Here is a 26,033-nt window from a genome sequence, read left to right as displayed (position 1 = left end):
ACAGAAAGCACACAGAGTTAGGATCCTGCGGCCTGCATGTTATCTCCACTATTTTCATTTGGTCCAGTCCCCCGTGAAGACTTATCTTTGATGTAATGTTAGAAATTTTATCAATATAGGCTGGACTAGGGGTGCTGTCGAGTCGAGTCGAGGCAAAATAACTAAGCTCGAGCTCGAGCTCGTCAAGCTTTTAAAATTCGAACTCGAGCTCGAGTTCGACATCGATTTATGGAACTCGAGTTTGAACTCGAGCTCGAGTTTAATTAAATGTAATTAATTCAAATCAAGCTCAATCGAGCTTATTCGAGCTCAATCAAGCCTAATCAAGCTCAAGTAATAAAAATTAATATTTTATATATAATTTTAAATAAAGGATATTATTGACATTTCACAATAATAAAAATTAAAATATATATTATAAAAAACTCGATAGAGCTCGTCGAGCTCTCGAATATTATATTTCCAAACTCGAGCTCGACTCGATAGCTCTAACGAGCAGCTCGAGCCGCTGACCAAGTAGCTCGCGAGCTCGAGCCGAGCTACTTGGTTAAGCTCCAGCCCTAGGCTGGACCAGAGCCTGGCCAAAATGCATGGTATGGCACAAGAAGCAATACTAGAGAAAAAGAAAGAAGCAAAGCTGTGAAGGGGTCTCTTTCTCAATTTGCTTCAATTTCTCGACTTCTGAACTTTGATTTGACATCGAGGAACTTCAGTTCTAATTTCATTTTTCCTCCACGGACAAGACTAGCTAAGTGGTTGAAGTACGAATTTCTTCAAAAACCGAAGCATTTATCCACGCTATGGTGATTGGGGTTGCTAGTGAAGTCAAATTTGTAGCTGCAATCTTGAGCCCTTTTCAGGAATTTGCAAGGTTACGGTAGCCTACGAGTTCCCAGATGGTTATTTCTTTCCTCTGAATATTATCCAGACTTTTTATTTGGTTTTGGTTAGAGCTTACTGAGTGCTCTTACGTCCTGAGCACATATTCTTTCTGTATGTTTTCCACAATGCCCTGCCTGTATTCATTGTTCCAATTGTCATTTTTGTATTTGAAAATAGTAACCGATTCTCAAACTTCAAATATGATTCAGATATTCAGGAAACATGGATAGATGGAAGTAACACCTAAGACTTAAAAGAACTCGAGAGAACCCAAAATATGCATTTTAAGTACATCCGAAGGGTCATGATTTGCCAGCACTAATGAACACAGTTAATTTACAGAATGGGTTGCAAGATTAAAATTATTACTTGATCTGCATGAACTAGGTTGCAGAATCATCAGAAAGGTCAAGAATCCTACTGTTTTCAAACTAAAAAAGAGAAATGAAGAATACAAATCTACCATCAAGCTTGGCCTAGAGCCCTTCCACTAATTTATTCACAAGGGATAGCTAATGTTTAAGACCAAAATGCGATCAAATTGGCTGCAATTACAGACAAGCAGCAGAATTAATGCTTGAACATCACTACCAACAATGTGCAAAGAAGCAGCAAGTAAAGTGCACTGCAAAAATTGAAACATGTACTCAACCTATCTCCCTTGAGGATTTATTATTTGTGAGAATATTTCGTTGGAGCTGCTGTCCTCTGTCTCCTGGCTTATTTTATCATTCTCCTCAATGGTCAGCAACGTTTCATGCATCGCATAAGCATCATTGGCTTTCTGTTGCACAACGAATTCTGGTCCATCTGGATTGTTTTGTAATTGTAAGCAATACTCCAGATTCCAGAGAACAGCCCCCATTGAAGGGCGATCAATTCCTTGATCGGACAAGCATTTAGCTGCTGTTTCTGCGAAGTGCTTCAAGCATTCAGGTGCCATTTCCCCCTTGATACATGGATCAATAATGTCGTCAAGAACACCCTGGGAATGACACCTCAATGCCCAATCTGCTAGACTAACTTGCTCTTTTGGAAGATTAGGATCAAGAGCTGGCCTTCCGCACAAAACTTCAAAAAGGACCACCCCAAAGGAATATACATCTGATTTCTCTGTCAATTGTTGCCTGCGGAAGTATTCTGGATCCAAGTACCCAAAACTTCCTTTCACCATTGTACTAACATGTGTTTGATGAAGAGTAGGACCTGTTTTTGAGAGTCCAAAATCAGAAACCTTTGCAACCCACTTTTCATCCAACAGAATGTTAGTAGTTTTCACATCCCTGTGGATGATAGTGTACTTTGCTCCTGTATGAAGATAGTGAAGGCCTCTTGCAGCGCCAATGCAGATATCCAGCCTCTGTCTCCATGAAAGTCGTGGCTTCTTGGTCTTGTAAAGATGCTCCCTCAAAGTTCCATTAGCCATATAGTCATACACCAATATCATTTCATTATGTTCTTCACAAGCCCCAATTAGAGAGACCAAATGCCGGTGTCTTAGCTTTGAAAGCAGATCAATTTCAGTTCTAAACTCATGAACGCCTTGTTCTGATGATGGGTTTGCTCTTTTTATGGCAACTTCAGTCCCTCCATCAACAAAGCATCTGTACACCTTACCAAATCCTCCAACTCCAATAACTTGGGATTCAGAAAAATTCATGGAACCATTTTTTATCTCGGCCAAGGAGAAACGTCTACAGAGGCTTCCACCAATATTTGAAATGCGACTGCTGCCACAACTTTTGCCTGAGATTGTTGTTCCAGTTTCTGAAGAGCGCGAGCTATCATAAATTGGCAGCCAACCTGCTATGCTAGAACTTTCTCCGAGAGCCATCCTCTTCCTACGCCTGAGAAATGCAACAAAACCAATAACCAGAGCAAAGCCAACCGCTGCTCCCCCAACCGCACCGAGAATAAGGCCAGTTTTTCTGGACTTCGATGGTGCAAATTGCTTTGGCTCGGACTCCATGGGAGGGGCAAGCGGTGATGGCACAGGATTTGGGCCTGGTAAGCTCCCTTTTGTATCATTAATCTTAAAGATCTCCAGACCGTTTAGAATTACATCGTTAAATTCTGGCACGGATGTTTGATTAGGTTGCAGAGCCACCCACAATTGTTCATCGCCACTCCTATCACTGACATGTATCGTAAAATCCTTGTAAACTGGTACCCCTTTTGCGCTAGTCCATCCAATCACATCTGCATCTGGAAAAGCTGTTTGGTTGTTAATGAAGATAGCAAACACCCTCTGATTAACTTTGGACATCTGATAATCGCAGAAATGGAACCTCACGAGATAAGTATAATTGGGATCAACTTGAAACACCCATGTAAGGTTGAAATTCTGATTAACCTTTGGATCAGGCCCCATTGACCTTGCTGTGTCATAAACGTTAACAGGAGCAATGTACTCGGGTAAACCAGTTGGATAATTGATTCTCACATTTTCATCAGCCTGAGAGGTGACACCAAAAGCTGCACCAAATAGATAAGGCGAGTCATCGTACCATGTTCTGCTCAGACCAGAATCATCACTAGCTGGAATATACTGTCCACCAACATTTAGCCTAATCAGTGTCTGCACCGTATTCTGTTCTACTTCCACTGACTGCTCTGAAAACCCAACCAAAGGCGCAGCTTGAAAAAGTTCTGGCGTTGAGATAATCTCAATGCCATTGACAAAAGCAAAAGATCCATTATATGCTGGTGATGGAGTGAATGTGAGGTTGAGAATACCAGTCTGAATTGGTACAATATTATATTCTCTGATAATATAAGCTTGTGTAAGCGCTTGGGCGGTGATCAAAGCACTAAAATTGTTAAGAAGTGTGAAACCATCAGCTGTTACAGAAAAGAATCCATTTGAAGAGCTGAGATTATTATAAGAAGAAGGGTAAAAATGAAGGCGAATCCAGTGGCGGGCTTTGGGAGAAATTCTGAACGTGTAAGTGAATTGTGATTGGAATACTCTGGCAGTCATGTAAGGGACAGTGGAAGGCAATGAAGGATCTTGAGAAAGAGCCGTGGCAACGATTGAATTATCTGAAGATGCAAGGAATTTAGAATCTGGAATCCAACTCCTGCCGTTATTATCTGTGGCATTGGTAGGAGCACCACAAGCCAACACAAGAGAATCAGAGTTTGATATATTGCTGTTACTAGCTGAATGGACCTTATTCACAATGAAAGAACAGGCGATTCCAAGAAATAAAACATGGATATCAAAAATCATGCCTGAATATAGATTCCCTTTGAAGGGTAACTGCAAGAAAGAAACTTGAAAAGAGTTCAAGGAAGTATGGATATGCAAGAGAGTGGGGTAAGGAAACAGATTACGAGAAACTGAAGGCAAGAATTTTCCACTTGATGCCCATCAAGGAGGATTTGTAAACAACGTAATCGAAATTGACCTGCAAGAACAAGAAAATATTGGCATGCTCACCTTTGAATTTGCTTTTATTGAACCAAGAAAAAGGAAAAAGAAAAACCATGAAGCCAATCTTCTAATTCAGCTTGCTCAAGCAGCTCTATTATTTTCAGCAATGCTTCTTGATTGATGAGAGTTTCAGAGGGCGGAGAGGTTGTTAGAGAGGAATGGTGAAGGAAGAAAGTAACGGCTCGAGTGAGTGATGTTGCTTATAGCTATATTGATGCGTTTAATTACTCCTCCAAATTTGGCGCCATCAATTGTCGAGTCTTACTGGTCACTTTGGCCTGCCTTGAGGGCAAATAAAACATGGAGTAAAACATATGCATTTATTTGCTCAATAAATACAGTCGATAGTAAGAACAATTGAGAGTTGGACGATTACCTTTTTTCTTTTTTTTTGGTTGGGTGTTTGGGGGGTTTGGATAATTGTAAAGTTACTCTTATTCTTGCAATATGTAACATATGTAATTGAAGTATTTCAATTATGAATTATGTCACAGTGATGAAGCTGACTTCAATGCTTTTTTTATCACCTAGGCTAGGATAATACATCTTATGATCTTATCTTTGTTTCGTCTACAAGGATCTTAAAGGGACGGTTTAATAGCAATAAATGGTTTGCATTTGTAAGCCTTTTAATTTCCTGGCACTTACAATAATGTATGAGATTTGTTCTAAATACATACGGGTGTGTGGTGCACCTGTCTGATCTAATGGTGGTTCAATCTCTATCAGATTTCCCCGACTCAGTTGGACCTTCCCATAGAGTAGATTCCCCCCTCCCCCGATAAGAGTAGGAGTAGGCTAAACATATACCGTTACGACAAAAAAAAAAAAAAAAAGTCTTATTAGAATTTCCATATCATTTTTTTTTAATTTCAATCCCTCCTCCTCTAGTATTAACCAGTCCATCCCTCCCCGAAATTTCCATATCATCTATTCCATCATGAATATCTTACTGATTATCTGGCTTACCACATAATGTACGAATTCTGCTAATTTGTCTTTTCATTCTAACTCTTCAATGCCAAAAAGTTCAAAGTTCCATTCAAATTGAATTAGTGAACACAATAATTCCATTAAAGTACTAAAATGCCAGGCAAACACGATCAAATGAATTTTTTTTTTAATCTCTTTATATCGAGAAAATTATCACATTAATTTTATTTTCTTCCTTCCTTTCATGAGAAAGAAAGTAAGCAAAAGAAAAAAGAAAAAAAGGTACCATAATCAAGTTTATGGGAACAGAGCTGCAAAGTAAACCAAGTTGTACAACTAAACTTGTTCAATAATGCCTGACGGTGACATCGAGTTTAAGAATAGCCCTCAAGTTTGGTATGTCAATGAATTCAGTTGTCATAATTCCATACCCTTTAACAAACCGAAAAAAACCAGTCCCTGATACAATTGAAAACTCTCTTTCCTTGATGGAGAAGGGATCAGCTCCTTGAATTTCCAAAGTACTCCCCTTGTATTCTCCATCAGTGAATATCACAGAAAATACCAAGTACAATCCTTTGCCATCCAGCTGAGAATTGATGTACAAACCTTGGGCCCTTCCAATTTTTTTGGATTTTGGATCTGGACCTTCAGTTACTGGATCATCCACTGCCGCCAGAGTTCCAAATTCTAAGATACTCGTCGTTGGGCCATCCTTCCCCGCCACGGTCATAGCAGAGGTGTCATCTCCAGCAAAGTTGTCGTGGATATAGAAAACAAGGTTGGTTTCCTTGGGTTTGTGCTTCCTGAGGGTTGTGGCCCAGCAGAGAATGGGCAGAGCCAGAAGAGGTAGGAAAGGGGTAGAAGCATAGCTGAGAAGACTGGGCATGGCTATGACCTAAATGGATGATGCGCTAGTTTTTTTCTGGAAATAGGGGGATGCTGCTGCATTTTATGACTGCCAAATGATGCTTAGCAGAGGACTTGGAGAACATTTTCAATGGAAAATGACAAAGGGGCAGCTACGGGTAATCATATTTTAAGGGGTTTAGGCTGGTTTAGTTTGGCTTCGTTAATAAGTATCTGATTAACCACGCGGCTCGGAAAATGACAAAGGGGTTTTATGTTTTTGGCACTTTTTCTTGATTGAACTTTAAGGTGATTAGCAAAGAGTAAGACAAAAATTGCAATTTGAAAACTGTTCATTACGATTACAAATATGAATCTGAAGTATAGATAGACCTATCAGCAATTCATTTCTTCAGAAAAAGTAACGGTTAACAAATTGAGGGAACCAATTCTTCTGACCTCAATGTTGGTTCTATCTCTGACCACTATGGTGCAACCACACAACTTTAGGCAGGCAATGGGATTGGCTACATGTAAAGTAGGTGAACCATGCCGGAGAAGAGCTTCTGCGTCAGCGTCAGTGGTCTGTGTGTATAATTGGCGTTGGGATTTAGCACCATTCTTTAGTTTCACCTAAATAGCTGTTGTCACGCTTTTGCCACCTCTAAGTCCGAAAGAGAAGGATACGTACAAAAATACATACATATATACACACACGTGTGTGTTTACATATATAACACACACGCACATGTATTAAAGTTCGAGCAAGTTCGAATTTAATTTGCATAGTTCCTCCAGTCATTTGCAACTTTCGAGACCAAAAATATCTGAAGGAAACACTCAGCAGCTTCTTGAGGCATGGTTCGGCTCCACTGAGATTTGGGATGGCCCTCAGCTTATCTTGCTGTGCTTCGCTCCAGTCAAGTATTCAATCTGGTTTCTCTCTCTTTCTTGCCTTCTTCCAAGTTCCAAGTCCTAGAAGAAAGTTGAATTTGTTAATCAGTTTATGTGTAACATTGCTCTGCTGTGCTGTCACAGCTCAACTGAATATAAGCAGCAAAAGAGAAGGCCTAGGACAGGTGAAAAGCCTCATAGCGAGAACTGGGATTCCTTCAATAACCACCTCTCCGCATGAATCTCTACAAAAAGGCAACTGGGTCAAGCTTATTTGTGGTGCTAGTTTTGAGGATGTTGCTGATATCAGGAATCTTTCGTTGGTGTACACTCTTGCTGGTGGTAAGACAGAACGTTTCGATCAGCATTTGTTCCTCTTATTCCTTTGCCGCTTGTTGAAAAGAAGAAAAAAGCCTTCTTTTATAGTTGGTTTTGTATTATTGAATGAAGTGAAGCCTTATGTATGAGTCTTTTTGTGTGAATGAAAATTCAGTTGATTGCATTGACTGTGCTGCTGAAGCATCTGTAGTGAGTGCTGTGAATGAAGGAATTGAAGCTGCTCGTGCTATTTTCCCCATTCGCAGGCCTTGGATTATGGTCAGTGTTAATGACAATGAAGATCTTCATTTCCGTAAAGCCGGTAACTATTTCAATTCTTGGACTCCATAAGGGTTACATGAAGATGTGTTAAATGCTACAAATTCCCCTTTTCTTTTTGTGCGTCTGTAATTGGCATAATAATGCCACCATAACTCGAGGTAGAAATCCTTTTGTTTTTGGCTGATGTCTTCAGTTGATATTACTAGTAATAAACAACTTAAGGAGATGGCTTGGTGTGGAATTTAGGTAGAAGCACTGCTTCCCTGAATCGTGGAGCATTCTTGTACTAGTTCATGTGGTCATAGTATGGCTACAGGAACTGAATGTTCTCAGGAATGATGACCCTTGATCCTTTAGGAAGCACACTCTTAAACAAAAAGCCAGTAACGGCTCTTTATTATATAACAGAATTTGATCCGGATGATTGTCCCCTTGATTGCTCAAGACCGTGTGAGATTGTATGTCCAGCTAATGCAATACTTGGAGAAAGTACACCTAGTGGACTCAAGGTTCTTTTCTGTTTCATTTATGTAATTCAGTTGATTAAGCTTAGCTAAACTTCTGGCGTAAAGATCTTGGTCACCATCATTTGCTTATGTTCAATAACTATATTTGAGAATGCAGGGTGGAGTCCTGGCTGATCGCTGCTATGGCTGTGGCCGCTGCATTCCTGTTTGTCCCTTTGATAGAATAAGTGAGTTAAACTTCATAATTCATTTATTGCATGCTTGCATCTGATATTGAGTTTTGAGAACCTTATTATCATAATTTCTTTTCCCAGCGGAAGTTTCGTCTGATTGAACGTTCTCATGACGTTCTCTTTTGAAAAACCTTGAACTAGCTCATTTAATGATTATAACAGAACACTCGATTGATTAGGAGCAATTACATACATACGAGACGTTACCACAACAGTTGAACTTCTCAAAAGAGATGACGTTGATGCCATAGAGATTCATACAAATGGAAGGTAGCTTATCGCCATATCACTGTGTAGACTACTAGTATTATCTTTGTATTATGGATCAAGTACAGCAAATATATGTCTAACTGCATGCTGGCCAAGTTAACCTTTCAATATTTATGTAGTAAATGGTAATCAAAATAAAGTGACTCATAGTAGTTTGAAAAGGCATGTTTTGCAGTCACGGGATGAGAAATTGCCCAAGTCTTTCCGGTACATTTTTCTACATTCACCAGAGAGTAATGTTTCAGTATATGTGAGGGCTTAGTGCGACGTCACCCAATTATCGATACATAGTTACTAATGCTAAGCTGTTTTCACTTAGATTCGCTTTTTATATCTGTAGGCAGGCAAGTGCATTTGAAGAACTTTGGAATGGATTGGGAGATTCAATTAATCATTTGAGACTAGTGGCAGTAAGTGCAGAACAGTTTTATTGCGTTTATGATCAAACGCTGATTATTGTCATCTAACTATGTACATTGATCCTTACGAGCATTTTTCACTCTCTACTAAGTGCAGGTTAGTATGCCCGATGTCAAGGATCTAACTATTGCTGCAATGAGCACTTTGTATTCTATAATGGAACCCAACCTGCATTGCATCAACTTATGGCAGGTACAGGCCCTCGAAAACCAGGAATCTGAATTTTTTACTACTTGTAAATGAGGTCTTGAGTTTCATCAAGTTGTATTGTGAGCTTTTTGATGGTTTGTGTATGTTATGCTGACTAAAGTTGGATGGTCGTCCCATGAGTGGAGACATCGGAAGAGGAGCCACGAGGGAAGCAATTGCTTTTGCCCTCCGTTTAGTCTCTGCTAGTGGCAGGCCCAAAGGTGCATGTCTGGAGTATCTTCTTATCTTTATTTTTAGGTGCTAGGATTTGTAAAAGCTCAAAATTCCAATTCCAGTTCTGTCTACTCATCCCAGGTTTTCTTCAACTAGCTGGTGGTACCAATGCTCACACTGTAGATGGGCTGAAAAGAGAGAGATTGTTCCAAACAACAACCATACCTGGTACTAAACTATCCCCTCTGTAGCAAGTTTCTTGTTTGATGTTTCCTAATTCATACTGTTTTTCCAACTAAAAAGATAGAAATTCTTTTGCAGAGATATCTGAAGGTAAAAAGATGCCTTCAGTACCATCTAGTTCACAAAATGCTTTGATTGGAGGGGTAGCTTTTGGAGGCTACGCAAGAAAGGTAGTCTCGCATACTGCTGTAGGAAACTGTCCTAGTTATTGTCTTATCATTAGCAAGTTCAGAACCCTCTGCTTCCAACGTAATCTCTGGGGGGTAATTTTTTCTTATGTCCAGGTGGTTGGAAGGGTTTTGACATCCATGCAGTCTAATCATACACATGCTTATATTGAGGACTGTCCTGAACATCTGTTGAAGGCACTTGAGGAATCACTTGCCTTGGTTGGAACTGTTAAAGCCTATGGCACCAGTTGATCCTGGATAAGCTAGAATGTCAAGGTCTCCACTCTCCTGTATCAATCGCAGAAAGAATACTAGGTAGCAAGCAGGCCCTAGACAAATCTCGCAATGCAGATTCCCCCGCACCCGCGGTAAACGATAGGCAATTAGTATTTGATTAAAAAGCTTTTTACAGTTGCGAGCAACCAAGAAGTCGTTCGTTGTTCGTTTTCATGAACTCTGGATTTTTAAAGTGTCTCATAATATCATAAAAACACCATACGATTTTTTTTTAATTGTGCTTGGGCGGTTGGGCCTTGTCTCGCCCAAAAGGAAGTGCAGTGCAGACAAATTCGATATGAAGTTTTTATGACTGGCAATTGGAGGGGTGCGCCAGGCCGAGGCTGCAGTGCAAAGCCCAGGCGACGCTCGAGGGCCCCGGCAGCAAGCTACCGTAGTGGGCTCTCCCCCTAAAAAAATTGAGTTAATATCGTGTGGGCCGATGGCCCACGTATCAGATATTAAACTGATAAGAACAGATACTACACTTGATCTTAGCCAAAAGGCCGAGAAAGGTATGCTTGTTACATGGTTGGCTCGCTGCTTTTATACTTCTCCAAGCTCTCGCGGCGCCCTTTGCTGCTCCGATGTGGGATCTCTTCAATAACCGCCTTTTCTTCTTCTTTACTGTTTACAACCAAAACCATGGGCACAGGCAGATTCTTTTTAGCTCCGCCTAACTTTTACCCCTCTATCAGACTAATACTACGTGAAGATCATCTTGATGGGTAAAAATGGTCCTTTCAATTTGATTTTGTATTGAATAGTAGCTGGATCTGTTTGCACATATTGGGTGCTTATCATACTGCCAAAAGTGTATAAATTCTAGGCATCCCTGAAAGATTTTGCTCTGTGTCAAACAAACAGACAATTGGACATTATGTCACAAAGAATTTTGGTTTTCAATGAAACAATTGAACTAGATACTTGGAATGTCGAATTGTTATTTTTCTATTGTCCACCAAATGGATGATAAATGTGTGGAAACGTTATTTGCACTCTCACCGTTTATTTTATTATATAATATAGTAAATGAAAACTATATGATTGGAATGATACTGAAGATGTGATTAACAAAAATGGGATTGCAAATATATTCGTAACTTCAAATATATTCCACCTAATAATGGTCCTCCCTCAACATTCTGATCCCAAAAAGTATCCCTTCACCCCTCTTTTTTTTTTTTTTTCCTTTTCAGAAAAAAAAAGGGGTGCAATAAATGGAGAGTTTAAGAGCTGACAAAAGACCACATTCCATAAGATGTAAGAAAGAGCATCTAACAAAGCATGTAGTAAGTAGTTTGCTTGGGCTCACAAGTCAAGGAATTGGTTCTGATTGGAAGATCTGTATTATTATTATTGAGGATACTTGTAATATTTGATAGTACTTGCTAACACTCCCTAAGATCAGTAGTTCAGTACCAATATATTATATTGAAAGTGGCAAACAAAAAAGACCATTCCGAGTTTCCAAATATTTTTGTCCCTTTATTTCTTTCTTCTTTTTAAACGCGAGATTACGCATGTCAACTATGGTCTGCTGACCCGGGGGAACGTTGAATCAGTGTATTGTAAGCTGCACATATGTATGATAAAATACAGCGGCAATTTGTTTACTGCTTCAGACATATTGATCTTTTTCCATCCAACTTCTGACCAAGTATGAAGTATCAGCGCATTAGGATAATGAATGTTGACATTAAAACTTGTCCGGCCCCTGCCAGCCACACGTTAGCGAAACCAACCCACTCTGGCACTGGCTGCCTGAAGTGGACTGAAAAAATTGCATTGGACCTACTTCAGTCTTTGTGACCTGATGCCAAGATCTTACTAAGCAGTATTCCAAATAGTACTACTTTTTAGGAAGGATAAAAATAACACAACAACTGAACTGGGTTGAATTTTTGTGTCAGTCTGGTGCCTAGATTGTTTTTAAGGAGGTATATGCATGGGTCTCTCTCTCTTCTCGGGACGCCCGCTTACTTTTTCGGGATGCAATTTTCTTCCTAATTGTTTGCGTTTCTTTGACTAAGACCATGATTTTAACAATATGGTTAAAGATGCTGATCAGAGTTGCCAAAGATTTAAGGAAAAATCGTCAATTTAGTCCCTAAACTTTTTTTTTCCGTCAATTTAGTCCCTATATATTATTTCTAGCCAATTGGATCCCTAAACCTATATATCGGTTCCAATCAAGGATCTTTGCAGCGGCGCCACCGTATAATTTCCATTAGGTTCATAATCGTGCAATACAAAAGGGGCATTTTAGGGAATTCCATTCTGGCGCCTTTTCCAATTAAAAAGTAAACGAAACAAGTCTGCGATAAATACACACCCAAAAATTCAAAATGAAAACAAAAAATGTCTTGGACAAAATCCAGGGCTTGAGTCGATGATCTGCTAAATAAAATCAAAGCAAATCGTGTTAAATAAGGAATCGGAGGGCATAAGAAAGCAAATGACTCGACTGAGCAACAATTTTTTAGGGTAAACAACAAAAAAGCCCCCTGTGGTTAAGCAATCATACATAAAAGTCCCCTGTGGTTTCATATCATACCAGTCGATACCCCGTGGTTTGAATTAACCTGAAAAGTGGACGGAAATCGGCAAAACAGACGGAGCTGAGTGAATAGACGAAAATACCCTTTTGAAGAACGCAGCTTGCATGTAAATTTTTTTTTTTTTTAAGTAATTTGTTAAATAGCCTGCCTGAAACCCGCTTGCGGGTTTCCTGAGTGAATAGACGAAAATACCCTTTTGAAGAACGCAGCTTGCATGTAAAATTTTTTTTTTTAAAGTAATTTGTTAAATAGCCTGCCTGAAACCCGCTTGCGGGTTTCCCCCTTATGTAAAATGACTAAAAGCTGCTTTTCTGTTCTATTTATATCAAACACATACTCTCAAACCCTCACCTGAAGGGTGAGGATGAGAGGGGAGGTTTGCTGGGCATCCTAGGGCCCTCCGATGGGCATGTGCAACTCAACGCAGCTTGCATGTAAAAAAATTTTTTTTTTTTTAAGTAATTTGTTAAATAGCCTGAAACCCGCTTGCGGGTTTCCCCCTTTTTTTTTTAAAAATAAATTCTATGCTAAAATGACTTAAAACAAAAATAAAAGACTAAAAGTAAATAAAAACTAGCATGAAAAATAAAAATAACAGTAAATAAAAATACACTAAAAATTTGGTGTCTACAGTAGTTACTGAATAATCTGGAAACAGATTGAATGAAGACTCAGAAGAAACGGAAGCTGGTCTCTTATTATTAAAGAGTGAAGGCTAAAATAGGCATATCAGGTGAAAGTTTGTGGTGGAAATCTGTTTTTCGCATATGCACGCGCCTTTGCAGTTCGTTTAAGACACACGCCGAATATTTGACGATTTCCGTCTACTTTTCAGGTTAATTCAAACCACGGGGTATCGACTGGTATGATATGAAACCACAAGGGGTTTTTATGTATGATTGCCTAACCACAGGGGGCTTTTTTGTTGTTTACCCAATTTTTTAATGGCCATCACTTCTGCAATTCTTCCACTTCAGTCAACATTGTCAGCATAACATTGAACTTGTCACAGAAACTTACATGAGCAATCCAGATGCAAAACAGAGTAATAACAAATCCAGAAGCAAAACAGAGTCAAACATAGATGAAAACTCAATTGTATTTACTTCATTTTAAAGTACAGATGAACCATACAATTCCATACATTCTTCAAAACTACTGCAACATCTTCAATTCCAGCAAACCTTGTTTCTTCCTTTCCTTGCCTCCAAGTATAAAAACAAGTAAAACGCCAAAACAGATACAAATTATAAACAATATTTTCACTTTTGCCTTCAACTTGTTCATTTCAATCAATAATGCTGCGTTTTCTCTCTCAACACTTCTCAGGTCCCTTAAAAGTGCACCCATTATATTTTTCATCTTTTGGGGTATGGGTGGATCATACCACAAAAAAAATCTGCAAGCACCACGTTTCTGCATTTACCACCATTTCATAGTTAAAAGACAAGAAATATTTTAACAAATTCTAAACTTTATGCACATACAAAAAAATTACCCCATAATTTCTGCAACCATGAAACCTTCTTGATGGATTTGCCTCTGTCCAAGCAGTCACAATTCGGCATTGTTCTTGGCAATAGCATCGCACGATGTTGTCTCCACTGTAGTATTTCTCGTTTCCTTCATAAATCGAGTTTCCTGTTTCTGAACCATTTGATCCTTTGACGGTGTTAATAAATTGATCACTGGCTGAGCTTGAGGATGCTTTGTCCCAATTCTTTCTCGAATGCATTGAATTACAGTGCTTTTTCTACGCGGGTCTGCAAAAATTGGACAGCTCTCTTTGGTGCAAGAGAGGTAGTACCTAGATTTGGGCTTTACATCGATTTACTTTTTAATTGGAAAAGGCGCCAGAATGGAATTCCCTAAAATGCCCCTTTTGTATTGCACGATTATGAACCTAATGGAAATTATACGGTGGCGCCGCTGCAAAGATCCTTGATTGGAACCGATATATAGGTTTAGGGATCCAATTGGCTAGAAATAATATATAGGGACTAAATTGACGGAAAAAAAAAATTTAGGGACTAAATTGACAATTTTCCCAAGATTTAAATGATAGCGGTTGGTTCCAATTAATTTGGCAAATGCGCCAGTCGAGAAGAAAACAAAACCTAAAAGCTTTCCAAGTCAACCATGGATTGCTTCGTTGAGTAACAAAACAAAAGTCTTATAAAAGACCTTTTCTTTTTCCTGTCACAAAAGTGGTACTTAAAATACGAAAATATAATGCATATGTAAAGAGAATGATCCGCCTATAGCCAAAAAAAAGTCATCTAATCACAATAGTCTATAGATTTTTTTTTTTTTTGTAATAAATGGGAGGTTTTGAATCGGCTATAGATCGAGTAACAAGAACTTTTATGTGAGTGGCATCTCAAAACTGATCTAATTGGTTAGCCAAGACTTTGCTCAAGCCCTAATAATTATGTTCTAATTGGTTTGACTTTAACTTGCCAAGTCAGCATATACTGCAACTTTGGATCAACTAGATTGTCTACATTTTAACTTTACTTTTCAAGGTTTTTTTTTTTTATTTTTTTGGGGGGCGTTTGAAACCTGAAATGGTGAAGACGTTAAGTATGACCGTGTTCCGGGATGTACGTTGAAAAACAGCATGTCTGACTTCTGTATGGACTATGGATCATCCATTAAACTTTCTCCAACCCAAAGGATTTTTTTTTGGCGAGTCTACTCATCTGACCAAACCAGTATTGGTAGAATTGGCAGAAAGAAAGGTTTAAAAAAAGATTAAACAATGAACTGAAAAAACCAGTACTGTAATGTTTGTTTATTGCTCCGTTTGAATTAACAGTTTTTATGTGTGTTTTTATAAAATTTTATTGTAGTATTACATATGAAAAAACTTTTGTATCAGATTTTTTTGGATTATTTTTGTTTGTATATTTATAAATTTGCTTGATTTATTTTAACTTTTCTGAGTGGGGTCCATTTTAACTTTTACTGTTTCGTAGTAATCTCATTCATTCATCTCTGTCTTTGCTAAAATATGATATTGAGCCTTTGCAAATTGCTACGCCCTCAACAACATGGTCGATTTGATTGCTTTATATGGGTTGTAAGTTTATATATATATATATATATATATACACTACAATGATGCAATATACGGCAGATATCCCAAGACAAATTATATATATATTATATACAAAAACTCACAATCTAAACACATTTACATGCCAACAATGATTGCTTAAAATTCCTCGTTCATCCCGATGGATGAAGCTTTTCCAACTTCAGACTCGAAGCACAGAGGTTGTCAACCTTGACTTGCCGGTTTCGGTGACTGTACAACTAACAAGTCTAACACAAGAATCAATTTATGACCTTTGGGCGGGTTTGGTGGATGTTAGGAATGGAGGGGTAATCAATCACCGGGGCTCCCTGGCTAATTACTTCAAAACACGCATGCAGAGATCAGGAAAACACACTCCTGTTAATGCCGTGTCACCCTAATATCCGCGCACTAAATAATCTGAAATCAAAATAATTTAGGATTAGGAGGAGTTCAGATTAAGCTACATTATAAAAATTTGTATATATAGTTGGATGGCCTGAATGCAAATGGCGTCTCCTGCTTATTATTTGATAATCGACACACGAGTCACCCAACCAAAAAAAAGGACTTTGATATTATTGTCTTATTTTCCATTTTCCAAGTTTGACCAAGACATTTACTCAAGCTCGGCTACTCATTTACTTTTCATTTTATTTTATTTTTATGGGGTGGGGTGGTTCAAAGCACGCTAGAATCCTCTCTACAAGCAGCCACAAAATAATTATAATTTTTTCATATCGGACCCCTAATTATTATCCTTAAAATGAAAAAAAAAAGTGTGTTACAAGGTAAATAATACTAAGAAACGATGGAACTGGTTAGCATTCAAGACACATAAAGTATATGCTAACTGTTTGTTAGACTTTGGTAGCAATTCTCGAGTTCTTCTGATTGAAGAACAATTAGGACAATCCAAAACCAATAAAGGTAGATGATGAAACAATCCATTAATTCTCCTCCTCTTTTAATGCAGCCACATAGGGGTTGTTAGCTAACCTTCCACTTTAGCCACATTTATTAAAGATCATTAAACTTGTTAGAAACTTGAAGACTTTCCAACTTGTGATTGAACCGGGGGGGAAAAAATAATAATACCACAAAATCTGGTCAGTGTCAGCAGAACTTCCCATCAAGAAAAAGTAATCCTTTTTTTTGGTTGCCTGCCACGGTATCCAGAGCTTTGCCCTGACTAATCCGTTGGTCGACCCGGGTCGCACACCTGGCTGTGGTGGGTGAGTCTCCCAACAATGGTAGCTGCATACGCCAGGTTTCGAACCCGAGACCTGCTTAAGCGGAACCAAACTGCTTACCACTTGGCCCAACCCCAGTTGGTAAGAAAAAGTAATCCTTAGTGCGTTGGCTCGACTAGTAAAAAATAGCACAAAATAATGCTTTCAAATCTCCGCTGTTCAGTTTCATCTCAACAAAATTTCTGCTTCAACGTCAGGTCAATAAACCAAGATGACGAATTAGCGCACATAATATGATGATGACCCAAGAGTTAAAAGCTACAAAAAAAAAATTTATTATTAGGGAAAGAACGCTTGTCTTTGGATTGTAGTTTGATAGTTTGCGATCTCAATCAATTTAATGAATTGGTCAGGGACTTGGACAAATTAATTTTTCTTTTCCATTATTTAATTTTGGGTTCTCAGTGAGATCCACTAGATAAGATTGGTCCACCCATGAATTCTTGTTGCTGAGTCAATCTACTACTATTATTTTACAAGTATAAAAATAATATGGTACTTGTTGTGTTATGCTATACGCCATCAAAATTAGAAAGGAGCCTTCTCATTCTTGAAGTCAAGCCTAACCCCCGATACACCTAACCTTTCCTGTCCGTCCTACTATCCTCTCTCTCTCTCTCTCTCTGATGCTTCCTTGGGAGTAAAACCTCAACAGCCACTCTTACACAAGTCCACCAATGGACTTCCGGATGAATGTGTTTTTTCTTTTTTTTTTTAAAAAAATTAATTTTATATTTTCAATCATCGTTTTAATTTACATACATTGCATTATAACAAGTGTCATGATAATTATTCTAAATAACATGTTTCAAATAATACTAATGTTGTTTGTTTGGATTAAAGGTTATTTGAAAAAAAATGGTAGTATTAACTGCATAGGAGTAACATTTTTTTTGATATGATGTATATGCAATAAAAATGCGATTGAGAAATATATTTTGTAATAATAAATTTTTTTCAGATAATACTATCCAAATCCAAACACCACTCCGTGTGTGCTTATGAGTTATGATGTATGTCAAAAAAAAATTTTTAAAAAAGGGAATGGATGGACGGTTGGATGTTTCGAGAGATGACACTAAAAAAATAGTATTTAAAAAAAAAACTGAGTATCCAAATGTTATTCCACATGACAAGCTATAAGACATCATCCTTGAGATGTAAAAACCAAAAGAATGAATTTGGATAGGGTATTATTTAAAATAATTTTTGGAGCACTTTTTGTGATATAAATGTATGTATAATAAAAAAGATAATTGAAAATAGAAAGAGAGAGGTTGAAAAATATATTTATAATATAAGTTAAATAGTATTTGAAATAATTGTGTGTAACTTGCTCTGATACTTTTATCCCAACACGTTTGTAAAAATTAAAATACTTTTTTCTTCGTAAAGAAAGACATATATCTATAATAATAATAATAATAATTCTAATTCCCATTAGTTCAATCTAGAAAATCCAACACCAAGACAGGAATTTCATCGACCCATATATTGCCTGTCTCCCTGCAAACTGCCGCAAGCAAGCAACGAGCAACTTGATGTGCATCGGTCCCAACGGATTGGAGAATTTAGAAAAATGCAACTTTAAATGTGCTACTACTTGATTTTGAGTGTGATCGGATCTCAACCGGCTGAACGATGGGTCTGGTACCAAATGCCAATTGAAACTAACAAGAAGGTTGTTGAGAATTGGGTCAGGAGTCCCAGACTGCGACAGCAAATTGAAGTATTGACTTAAAAGCAGTGCTAGTAATAAATTTTAGTAGTACTAGAAGTTTGATGAAAGAAAATGTAAAGGGGAAAAAATTTGGTTCCAAATCGGTAGTCGTGAGCTAACTACCATGAGTGCCGCCACGTGACAGGCTGTTAGCTGCTCTGTCTTCCCTCTCTCACACAACACAACTGTGTGAAAGTTGAAACTACTCAAAATTCAACCAAATTCCTTCCCCAAAATTCTTCCATTTTTTCTTTCTTTTAGACCCAAATATCATACTCTGATCTGATTCGTTCCAAGATTATTTATTAAAAAAAAAATAATAGTTTTCCACAGACCAACCTCCCACAACTTCCCTCCTATATAAATCTTCTCCCTCCTCTCGATTCTCAGCTCCCAAATACGATTCCTCCTCGCCTGACTTCACCCAGGCTCACAGTTTTTGTTATACAGACACTGAACAAACAAGCAGGTACAGCTCCATTTTATCACACATTTCCCATTAACTCCCATTATATTCCTCCAATCATCCACCCTTTTTGTTGAAGACGAATTTTCTTTTTCCTATCATTCGGATCTGTTTTTCCTCGTGTTGGTCTGTTTTTCTTTTCTCTTCCCTGTTTTTTATGATCTGGGATTGGGTCCTTTTGTGGGTAAGAATAATATGTTTCCATGGCGTGGGTGGTTCGCTGTTTCCCTGTCGTGTTTTTCGATGTTTCCGAGGAAATTGGAATATGGATGGGTTGGGGCATCTTTATGCTTCCTTTTGCTGTTTAGTTAAGGTTAATGAAGCTTTTAAATTTCCGGCTGAGAGACAGATCCCTCTCTCCAATAAAGTTACCATTTTGTCAAGTGAATTTCGCACACCTGAATTGCTCATTGCTAGGATCTGAATTTTTGTTAAGGTTAATTTTGAATTTCTACTTCTTGAACATGATTGCATTTCCACTTATAATGGGTCCATTTGATTAACTGCAATCAAACTGATATTTATATTGTCGTCGTGCCCCTAAATTTCGGTTGCATCAACAATGTTCATCATATGTTAGGGGCAAATATAAATTGGACTGTAAGTTTTTCCATTCATGATCTGGATTCAGTAGTGGTGTGATCGCCTGTTTTTTCGGGTACTGATGCATGAAGCTTGATTTACAATTTGATGGGGCTGTATGATAGGAACAATATTCGTTATTGTTTGTCACTACTGTATTACACTTAATCTCCCTGCTTATTTTGCTTATCTAACCACTTTATTGAGATCTGCTCAAACCTCAAAATGGGATCTTATTGAATTTTCAGTTGCTGGATTAATTCATATAGAGTTGCGGAAAGAGTCAAAGGTGTAGTTAATAGTGCTATGAGATTACTTTTTAAACCGTTATGTCTGTTACACTCAGTTATGCAGAGTACGAAGATAAATGTTTAGTCTGCTGAGATGTTCCTTTACTAGAAAAAAGGGCCACTGCGTGCTGTGCCTCTGAGGAAATGTTTGAGTGCACTATTTGTTGTTTGAGTTTGGTGGATCTCTTCTTTACAATGATGTCTAATACTTTCCATACTGAGAAGATGACTATGATGTTTAAGCAGAAGTCGCTCTGAGGCAAGGCCATGGCTACTGGGCAGCTTTTCTCCAAGACTACACAAGCATTATTCTACAATTACAAGCAGCTTCCAATCCAGCGGATGCTGGACTTTGACTTCCTTTCTGGTGCGTATGGAATTTCTTATTGTGATTGAATCCATTTCACAATGTGGAGCTTGAAATTTGTTTTTCACCTAGTCTTTTTCACTAGCATTTGGTTAATGTTATTTCTTCTTCCTATCTGTTTGAAGGGAGAGAAACACCTTCTGTCGCTGGTATTATAAGTCCTGGTGCAGAAGGTTTCCAGAAGCTTTTTTTCGGTCAGGAGGAAATTGCAATCCCAGTACACTCCACGTGGGTATCTGACCCCTGATTATTGTGTTGCATATGCTTGCATTTTTTGTCTTTCTCAGTAAAGTTTGGGTTATCTTGGTCATAAAGTGGAAATCTTTCTAATGGTTTTGGATAGGGTTTCAATATAGTGTACTATTGCTTGTTGTCTAGGTTGACAAGTAAATAATGTGTTTCATAACTGGTCAAAATCTTATGTTCTTATTTTTTGTCTATCTGTGCACGTTGACAACCGCTGAACATTCACTTGTTTGGCATGAGATGTTTTAGTCTATCTGTCAATAGTTCTTGAAAGCAGCATGTTGTAAAAAATTTTGCTTTTTTTAAGAGGGGGGGGGGGGGGTAAAGTTTTGAAGGTTCAATCATAAATTTTTCTTCTGTGATCTGCATTGTTTCCTAGGATAAATCAAGTGGAAATTGCTTTGTCACTTCTTTCTTTTTGATATAGTTTCAGGTGCATATAACTGCACCTTGTTACACTTAGTACTGTACATGCTTTCTCTTTTCCCTGATAATTTTCTTCAGATTGAACATTTCTCATATTTTCTGCCATTTTCTGTTTCTCCAGCATTGAAGCCGCTTGTGCTGCGCATCCCACTGCTGATGTTTTCATAAACTTTGCGTCATTTAGAAGGTGTGTCTTATAATTGTAATTGTGTAATGACCCGAAAGCTAAAGCTAATCCACATATTGGAATATAACTGTTGTTACTGCAGTGCTGCTTCTTCATCAATGTCTGCGCTTAAGCAGCCAACTATTAAAGTTGTTGCTATCATAGCTGAAGGTGTCCCTGAGGCAGATAGCAAGCAGTTGATTGCTTATGCACGGTCAAACAATAAGGTAACATGCAGGTTGTATGTTCAGATGCATTAGTCTGTCTTTTGCAACATGGTATCTGATCGTTGTAACATATCTGTTTCAGGTTGTTATTGGCCCAGCTACAGTTGGAGGTATCCAAGCTGGAGCTTTTAAAATTGGTGACACTGCTGGAACAATCGATAATATTATTCAGTGCAAGCTCTACAGGCCTGGATCTGTTGGCTTTGTCTCAAAATCTGTACGTAATCTTTGAAGTTCTCATTAATACATCTATACTGTTGCAAAAAAAGCTCAAATTTTTTTGGTACATCTTCGCAAATATTGTGTTTAAATTTTTTGTTAAAATTTTTCAATTACCAATGTGATTGGATCTCTCTTTCTTCTGGGATATGATATAGTAGCAGTGAAAATCTGTATGGGTTTTAACATAATTCTTTGACATACAGGGGGGCATGTCCAATGAATTGTACAATACAATTGCCCGTGTCACGGACGGCATTTATGAAGGTTATTTTCTTAACTTTTCAGGCTAATATCAGTTGTTTGTTTTGTTTGAGCAGTAATAAAGGGATAATTTCAGAAACCTCCCCTGAGGTTTCTAACACTCTCACTGCCCTCCCCTAAGGTTTTCAAAATATCAAAACCCTCCCCTAAAACTAATTAGCTAGTAACAAATCAGCCCAATTCAAATACAAAAACATTATAAACTTGGTATTAGGAGAGAGAAAACAATTTAATTCCATAACTACCCTCAAGTTTTGCATTAGATAGTTAATTTACTACGAACAATATATATATATTTTAACTTTATTAAATGTGAGGTGGTGTAACCGTTACTGCATTCATAGATCGTAAACAAAATATCAGCTTATAACTCTACAATAAGTTTAGCGACTCAAAGTCTCATCTACATATTGCACGTGTAATATGATACTGTTACATCTATTATAACACATCAGTTGCATAATCTGCTACAAGACATGTAAACCCTACTACAGCCAACATTTCGTTTTAAAAAAGACCATTTGTTGAATAATCACAAACAAGAAAAAAAATTGTCATAATTTAAATGTTTTTCAATTTAGTAGTATACAACCAACGATCTTTGCCTATATTTTATACAACATCAACACCTATTTTCGATGATAATAAAAGTAACAATTAAGATTAAAAAAAAAAAGAAAAAACACTATAATTGAATACCAATCGTCAAATGGAGCAGATCATACAGAACATAATACAAATTACATAATGTCATATTTTCCATTTTTTGTTTGATTCAAGCTATTTTTTTTCACTTGCATTAAGCATGACCATCAAGAATTACCTTAACATCTGCAATCAAATAATAAAAATTTCCAAAATTTAAGAGCAGAAAAATCTTAGAGGTTGACCTTGAGATTTTCACAATTACCAAAATTTTGAGAAAAATTTGAGAGCAAATTTCCTTGTCAAGTCTCCTAAATCCTTAGATATGCCTAAAGAAGCTCTATTTCTCTTATTCCACAAAAACCACTAAAGTCTAAATCATTGCTTCTACTCACGCACATCAATTATCAATCATAGAAAGGCGCCTATAATTGCCCCCCCTTTTTGTAATGGCATATTAGAAATTTTTTTAAAAAACTTATAAATTGTCATTATTTCTGTTCAATCTAGTTAATAACAATTTAACTAATCATGTGAACATAATTGGGAAATATCTCTTAAGTTGTGTGGGTAATTAAGTCATTTCTCCATGATTGATGTGACAATTGGACCCAATGACCTAATAGGGGAGGTTTCTGATATTTTAGAAACCTCAGGGAAGGGCAGTGAAACTGTCAGAAACCTCAGGGGAGGTTTCTGAAATTATCCCGTTTAATAAATGTTTAGAATTGGAATTTAATTGGATAGCAAATCATGTTTTATACAGGTATTGCAATCGGAGGAGATGTATTTCCTGGGTCAACACTTTCTGATCACGTTCTGCGGTTTAACAACATTCCCCAGGTACATACTCACTGTGGTAATCTTGTCCTTGGAACAATCTAAAAATGGGAGGTTTCTTGTGTTTTTTTTTTTTTTTTGGTGCTTGATCTTGGGTGGGGAGCTAGGACATGCACTGAGCTTTAGTCTTTCTGGTTTTTCTTGTCTCAGATTATAATATAGGTTCTTAAATTCTGAGTCTCTTTGAACAGGTTAAAATGATGGTTGTTCTTGGGGAACTTGGCGGGAGAGATGAATATTCTTTAGTTGAGGCCCTCAAACAGGGTAAAATTAACAAGCCTGTAGTTGCTTGGGTCAGCGGCACTTGTGCAAGGCTTTTCAAGTCTGAAGTACAATTTGGTCATGCGGTGAGCTTTTCCTCTTGCTTCCATTTTTCATATGGCTGTCCATGTTACTCTGCTTAGCCCTTTAATTTCTCAGTGTTCAATATCTTTGGGTTGGCACAGGGTCAAAGGGTTCTTTTGTACTCATTTCCCTCCTCAACAATAGCTTCTTGTGCAAGTAAGGTCTCTAACTTTGTCTGATGGTATTTGTCAGGGCGCAAAGAGTGGTGGTGAGATGGAATCTGCACAGGCAAAGAACCAAGCACTCAAGGATGCTGGTGCTGTCGTTCCCTCCTCATATGAAGCATTTGAGAGTGCTATTAAAGAAACTTTTGATAAATTGGTAGATTCTCCATATTCTTGCCTTAGTTGTTATTTCTCAGGCATTTGCTCTGCCTCTAGGTAGATTTACTAAAATGCCTGGTTATTCCCAATAGGCTCAAGATGGCAAGATTGCTCCTGTAAAGGAAGTGACGCCTCCACAAATTCCAGAGGATCTTAACACAGCAATCAAGAGTGGCAAAGTTCGGGCTCCTACTCATGTCATTTCCACCATCTCTGATGACAGAGGTCTGGGATATTTATTTTGTACGTTAGATGAATTCATCACTAATTGACGGGATCTTAATTATTAGGTTGATTGCCTATTCTGGTAAACAGGTGAAGAGCCATGCTATGCTGGTGTTCCAATGTCCTCCATTGTTGAACAGGGATTTGGTGTTGGTGATGTCATTTCTCTGTTGTGGTTCAAACGAAGTCTTCCCCGTTATTGCTCTCGTTTTATTGAGGTGAGTCTCTTCTGAATTGTTAAAAACTTCCTTTGATTTCGTGGCATTCCCTGTTGTCAGTCTGTTTTACTTGCACAAGTTTACCTTTTTTTGTTGCTGACAAAACCAGATTTGCATCATGTTGTGTGCGGACCATGGCCCCTGTGTCTCTGGTGCTCACAACACCATTGTAACCGCCAGAGCAGGAAAAGATCTTGTGTCCAGCCTTGTTTCTGGTAAGTTGGTATCCTTCTGATATCCTCCTCAAAAGTCACAAAGATGGTAGTAGTAATCTTGAGTTTTTTTTAAGGTAGATGAATGGAATCTATACTGTTGATTTTGTTATCGATGGGAGATGTAATTTGGTTTCTGAAACAGGTTTACTGACTATTGGTCCCCGATTTGGTGGGGCTATTGATGATGCTGCTCGGTACTTTAAGGATGCTTATGACAGGGTAAGTTCACATGATTTGGCTATCTTAGCATATCCAATCATTCATGGGATGCTAAATCGTTGTCTTAATGTTGTTTTGTCTCAGAATCTGACACCTTATGAATTTGTGGAGGGCATGAAAAAGAAAGGCATTCGGGTGCCAGGAATTGGACATAGGTAAGAAGCTCTGTTTGCTTGTCAGTGTAAAATAAGGCCTTCTTTCTCATATGGCATTATAACTTGGTAGATATTCTCTCCTGAATGGTACTAGATTGCTATATCACAAACTGACGTTCTTGTACATTTTCCGTGGGTATACTTTTGAATCTTGCCACGTCAATTTTTAATATGGAGCTTTATATTCTCTCTATGAAAAAAGGATCAAGAGAGGAGACAACAGAGATAAGAGAGTTGAACTGCTACAACGGTATGCACGTGAAAACTTCCCTTCAGTGAAATACATGGAATACGCAGTCCAGGTTGAAACCTACACACTCTCAAAGGCAAACAACCTTGTCCTTAATGTGGATGGTGCCATTGGGTCTTTATTCCTGGATCTGCTTGCTGGAAGCGGAATGTTCACCAAACAAGAAATTGACGAGATCGTTGAGATTGGTTACCTGAATGGGCTGTTTGTGCTTGCCCGTTCTATTGGTCTAATTGGGTGAGTTGGATTATGCTAAAACAGTAAAAGGCAATCTTTTTAAACAATGGTTGTTTACATCTCCCTCACTAACAAACGACTGATATATCCTTTTAAAAAAATCTCAGGCATACATTTGACCAGAAGAGATTGAAACAGCCACTGTACCGCCATCCTTGGGAAGATGTTCTCTACACCAAGTGAAGAGCTGGCAGATGGGAAGAGGGGCGTTGCAGCATTCTCCTCAACTAGCATTCGGTTAAAAGTTGTCAATTTACCACTTGCTATCACCATTATTCAGTTTTAGGCTAGTGTTTTGAACTGCTAAAAGCAGGTAGAGTACTTCATTTTAAGTCATTTAACCCGAGTTTACATGAATATAAATGAGTAGTAGTCAATCTGGAGAATCTGTCTTTTGACTTGAGGAAGTAATAACAATTGTGGTATCGATCAATGTATCGTTAGAGCAATTTTCGTCCT

General features: G+C 37.9%; 5 protein-coding genes and 1 non-coding gene across 6 annotated transcripts; 2 read left to right on the top strand and 4 right to left on the bottom strand.

The window, feature by feature from the left end:
- Positions 1-1,283: 1,283 nt before the first annotated feature.
- LOC113764897 (receptor-like protein kinase ANXUR1) lies at positions 1,284-4,114 on the bottom strand. The gene has a single exon (XM_027308941.1). It carries the CDS (start codon positions 4,112-4,114, stop codon positions 1,535-1,537), a length of 2,580 nt encoding a protein of 859 aa, XP_027164742.1. The 3' UTR covers positions 1,284-1,534.
- A 1,463-nt stretch (positions 4,115-5,577) lies between these two features.
- On the bottom strand, positions 5,578-6,178 carry LOC113764447 (dirigent protein 11-like). Its single transcript, XM_027308354.1, has one exon. The coding sequence runs from the start codon at positions 6,138-6,140 to the stop codon at positions 5,598-5,600; it is 543 nt and encodes a 180-aa protein (XP_027164155.1). The 5' UTR covers positions 6,141-6,178; the 3' UTR covers positions 5,578-5,597.
- A 471-nt stretch (positions 6,179-6,649) lies between these two features.
- On the top strand, positions 6,650-10,270 carry LOC113764896. The gene is made up of 13 exons (XM_027308940.1): positions 6,650-6,683; positions 6,890-7,024; positions 7,139-7,336; positions 7,488-7,634; positions 8,003-8,103; positions 8,219-8,288; positions 8,474-8,564; positions 8,905-8,974; positions 9,081-9,176; positions 9,295-9,394; positions 9,489-9,575; positions 9,669-9,760; positions 9,875-10,270. Exons 1-13 carry the CDS (start codon positions 6,650-6,652, stop codon positions 10,010-10,012), a joined length of 1,359 nt encoding a protein of 452 aa, XP_027164741.1. The 3' UTR covers positions 10,013-10,270.
- Positions 10,271-10,359: 89 nt separating this feature from the next.
- On the bottom strand, positions 10,360-10,555 carry LOC113767152. Its single transcript, XR_003467875.1, has one exon. It is a non-coding gene; the product is annotated as a U2 spliceosomal RNA (small nuclear RNA).
- Positions 10,556-13,752: 3,197 nt separating this feature from the next.
- Positions 13,753-14,596, bottom strand: LOC113764894. Its single transcript, XM_027308936.1, has 2 exons — positions 14,096-14,596; positions 13,753-14,013 (listed from the first exon to the last, which is right to left on the bottom strand). The coding sequence occupies exons 1-2, from the start codon at positions 14,330-14,332 to the stop codon at positions 13,753-13,755; spliced, it is 498 nt and encodes a 165-aa protein (XP_027164737.1). The 5' UTR covers positions 14,333-14,596.
- A 4,248-nt stretch (positions 14,597-18,844) lies between these two features.
- LOC113764731 (ATP-citrate synthase beta chain protein 2) lies at positions 18,845-26,033 on the top strand. Its single transcript, XM_027308707.1, has 17 exons — positions 18,845-19,118; positions 20,234-20,354; positions 20,480-20,582; positions 21,148-21,213; positions 21,296-21,419; positions 21,502-21,636; positions 21,845-21,905; positions 23,314-23,390; positions 23,579-23,734; positions 23,925-24,053; positions 24,148-24,280; positions 24,371-24,498; positions 24,608-24,713; positions 24,856-24,932; positions 25,017-25,087; positions 25,290-25,574; positions 25,682-26,033. Exons 2-17 carry the CDS (start codon positions 20,255-20,257, stop codon positions 25,755-25,757), a joined length of 1,827 nt encoding a protein of 608 aa, XP_027164508.1. The 5' UTR covers positions 18,845-19,118; positions 20,234-20,254; the 3' UTR covers positions 25,758-26,033.

This window comes from Coffea eugenioides, chromosome 3 (genome assembly GCF_003713205.1).
Source record: "Coffea eugenioides isolate CCC68of chromosome 3, Ceug_1.0, whole genome shotgun sequence".
NCBI lineage: Eukaryota > Viridiplantae > Streptophyta > Magnoliopsida > Gentianales > Rubiaceae > Coffea > Coffea eugenioides.
Note: the sequence above shows the minus strand (reverse complement) of the source record. Positions and strands in the feature narration are given on the sequence as shown.

Excerpts from the sequence above, each read along its gene's own strand:
- LOC113764894 (XM_027308936.1), bottom strand. The coding sequence starts at position 14,332 with ATGCATTCGAGAAAGAATTGGGACAAAGCATCCTCAAGCTCAGCCAGT. Across the intron at positions 14,014-14,095 it reads ATGGTTGCAGAAATTATGGG|AAACGTGGTGCTTGCAGATT; the intron begins GTAATTTTTTTG and ends TGGTAAATGCAG.
- LOC113764896 (XM_027308940.1), top strand. The coding sequence starts at position 6,650 with ATGCCGGAGAAGAGCTTCTGCGTCAGCGTCAGTG. Across the intron at positions 7,337-7,487 it reads GGTGTACACTCTTGCTGGTG|TTGATTGCATTGACTGTGCT; the intron begins GTAAGACAGAAC and ends ATGAAAATTCAG. Across the intron at positions 9,177-9,294 it reads ATTGCATCAACTTATGGCAG|TTGGATGGTCGTCCCATGAG; the intron begins GTACAGGCCCTC and ends TGCTGACTAAAG.
- LOC113764897 (XM_027308941.1), bottom strand. The coding sequence starts at position 4,114 with ATGATTTTTGATATCCATGTTTTATTTCTTGGAATCGCCTGTTCTTTC.
- LOC113764447 (XM_027308354.1), bottom strand. The coding sequence starts at position 6,140 with ATGCCCAGTCTTCTCAGCTATGCTTCTACCCCTTTCCTACCTCTTCTG.
- LOC113764731 (XM_027308707.1), top strand. The coding sequence starts at position 20,255 with ATGGCTACTGGGCAGCTTTTCTCCAAGACTACACAAGCATTATTCTAC. Across the intron at positions 20,355-20,479 it reads GGACTTTGACTTCCTTTCTG|GGAGAGAAACACCTTCTGTC; the intron begins GTGCGTATGGAA and ends ATCTGTTTGAAG. Across the intron at positions 24,281-24,370 it reads CACCATCTCTGATGACAGAG|GTGAAGAGCCATGCTATGCT; the intron begins GTCTGGGATATT and ends TCTGGTAAACAG.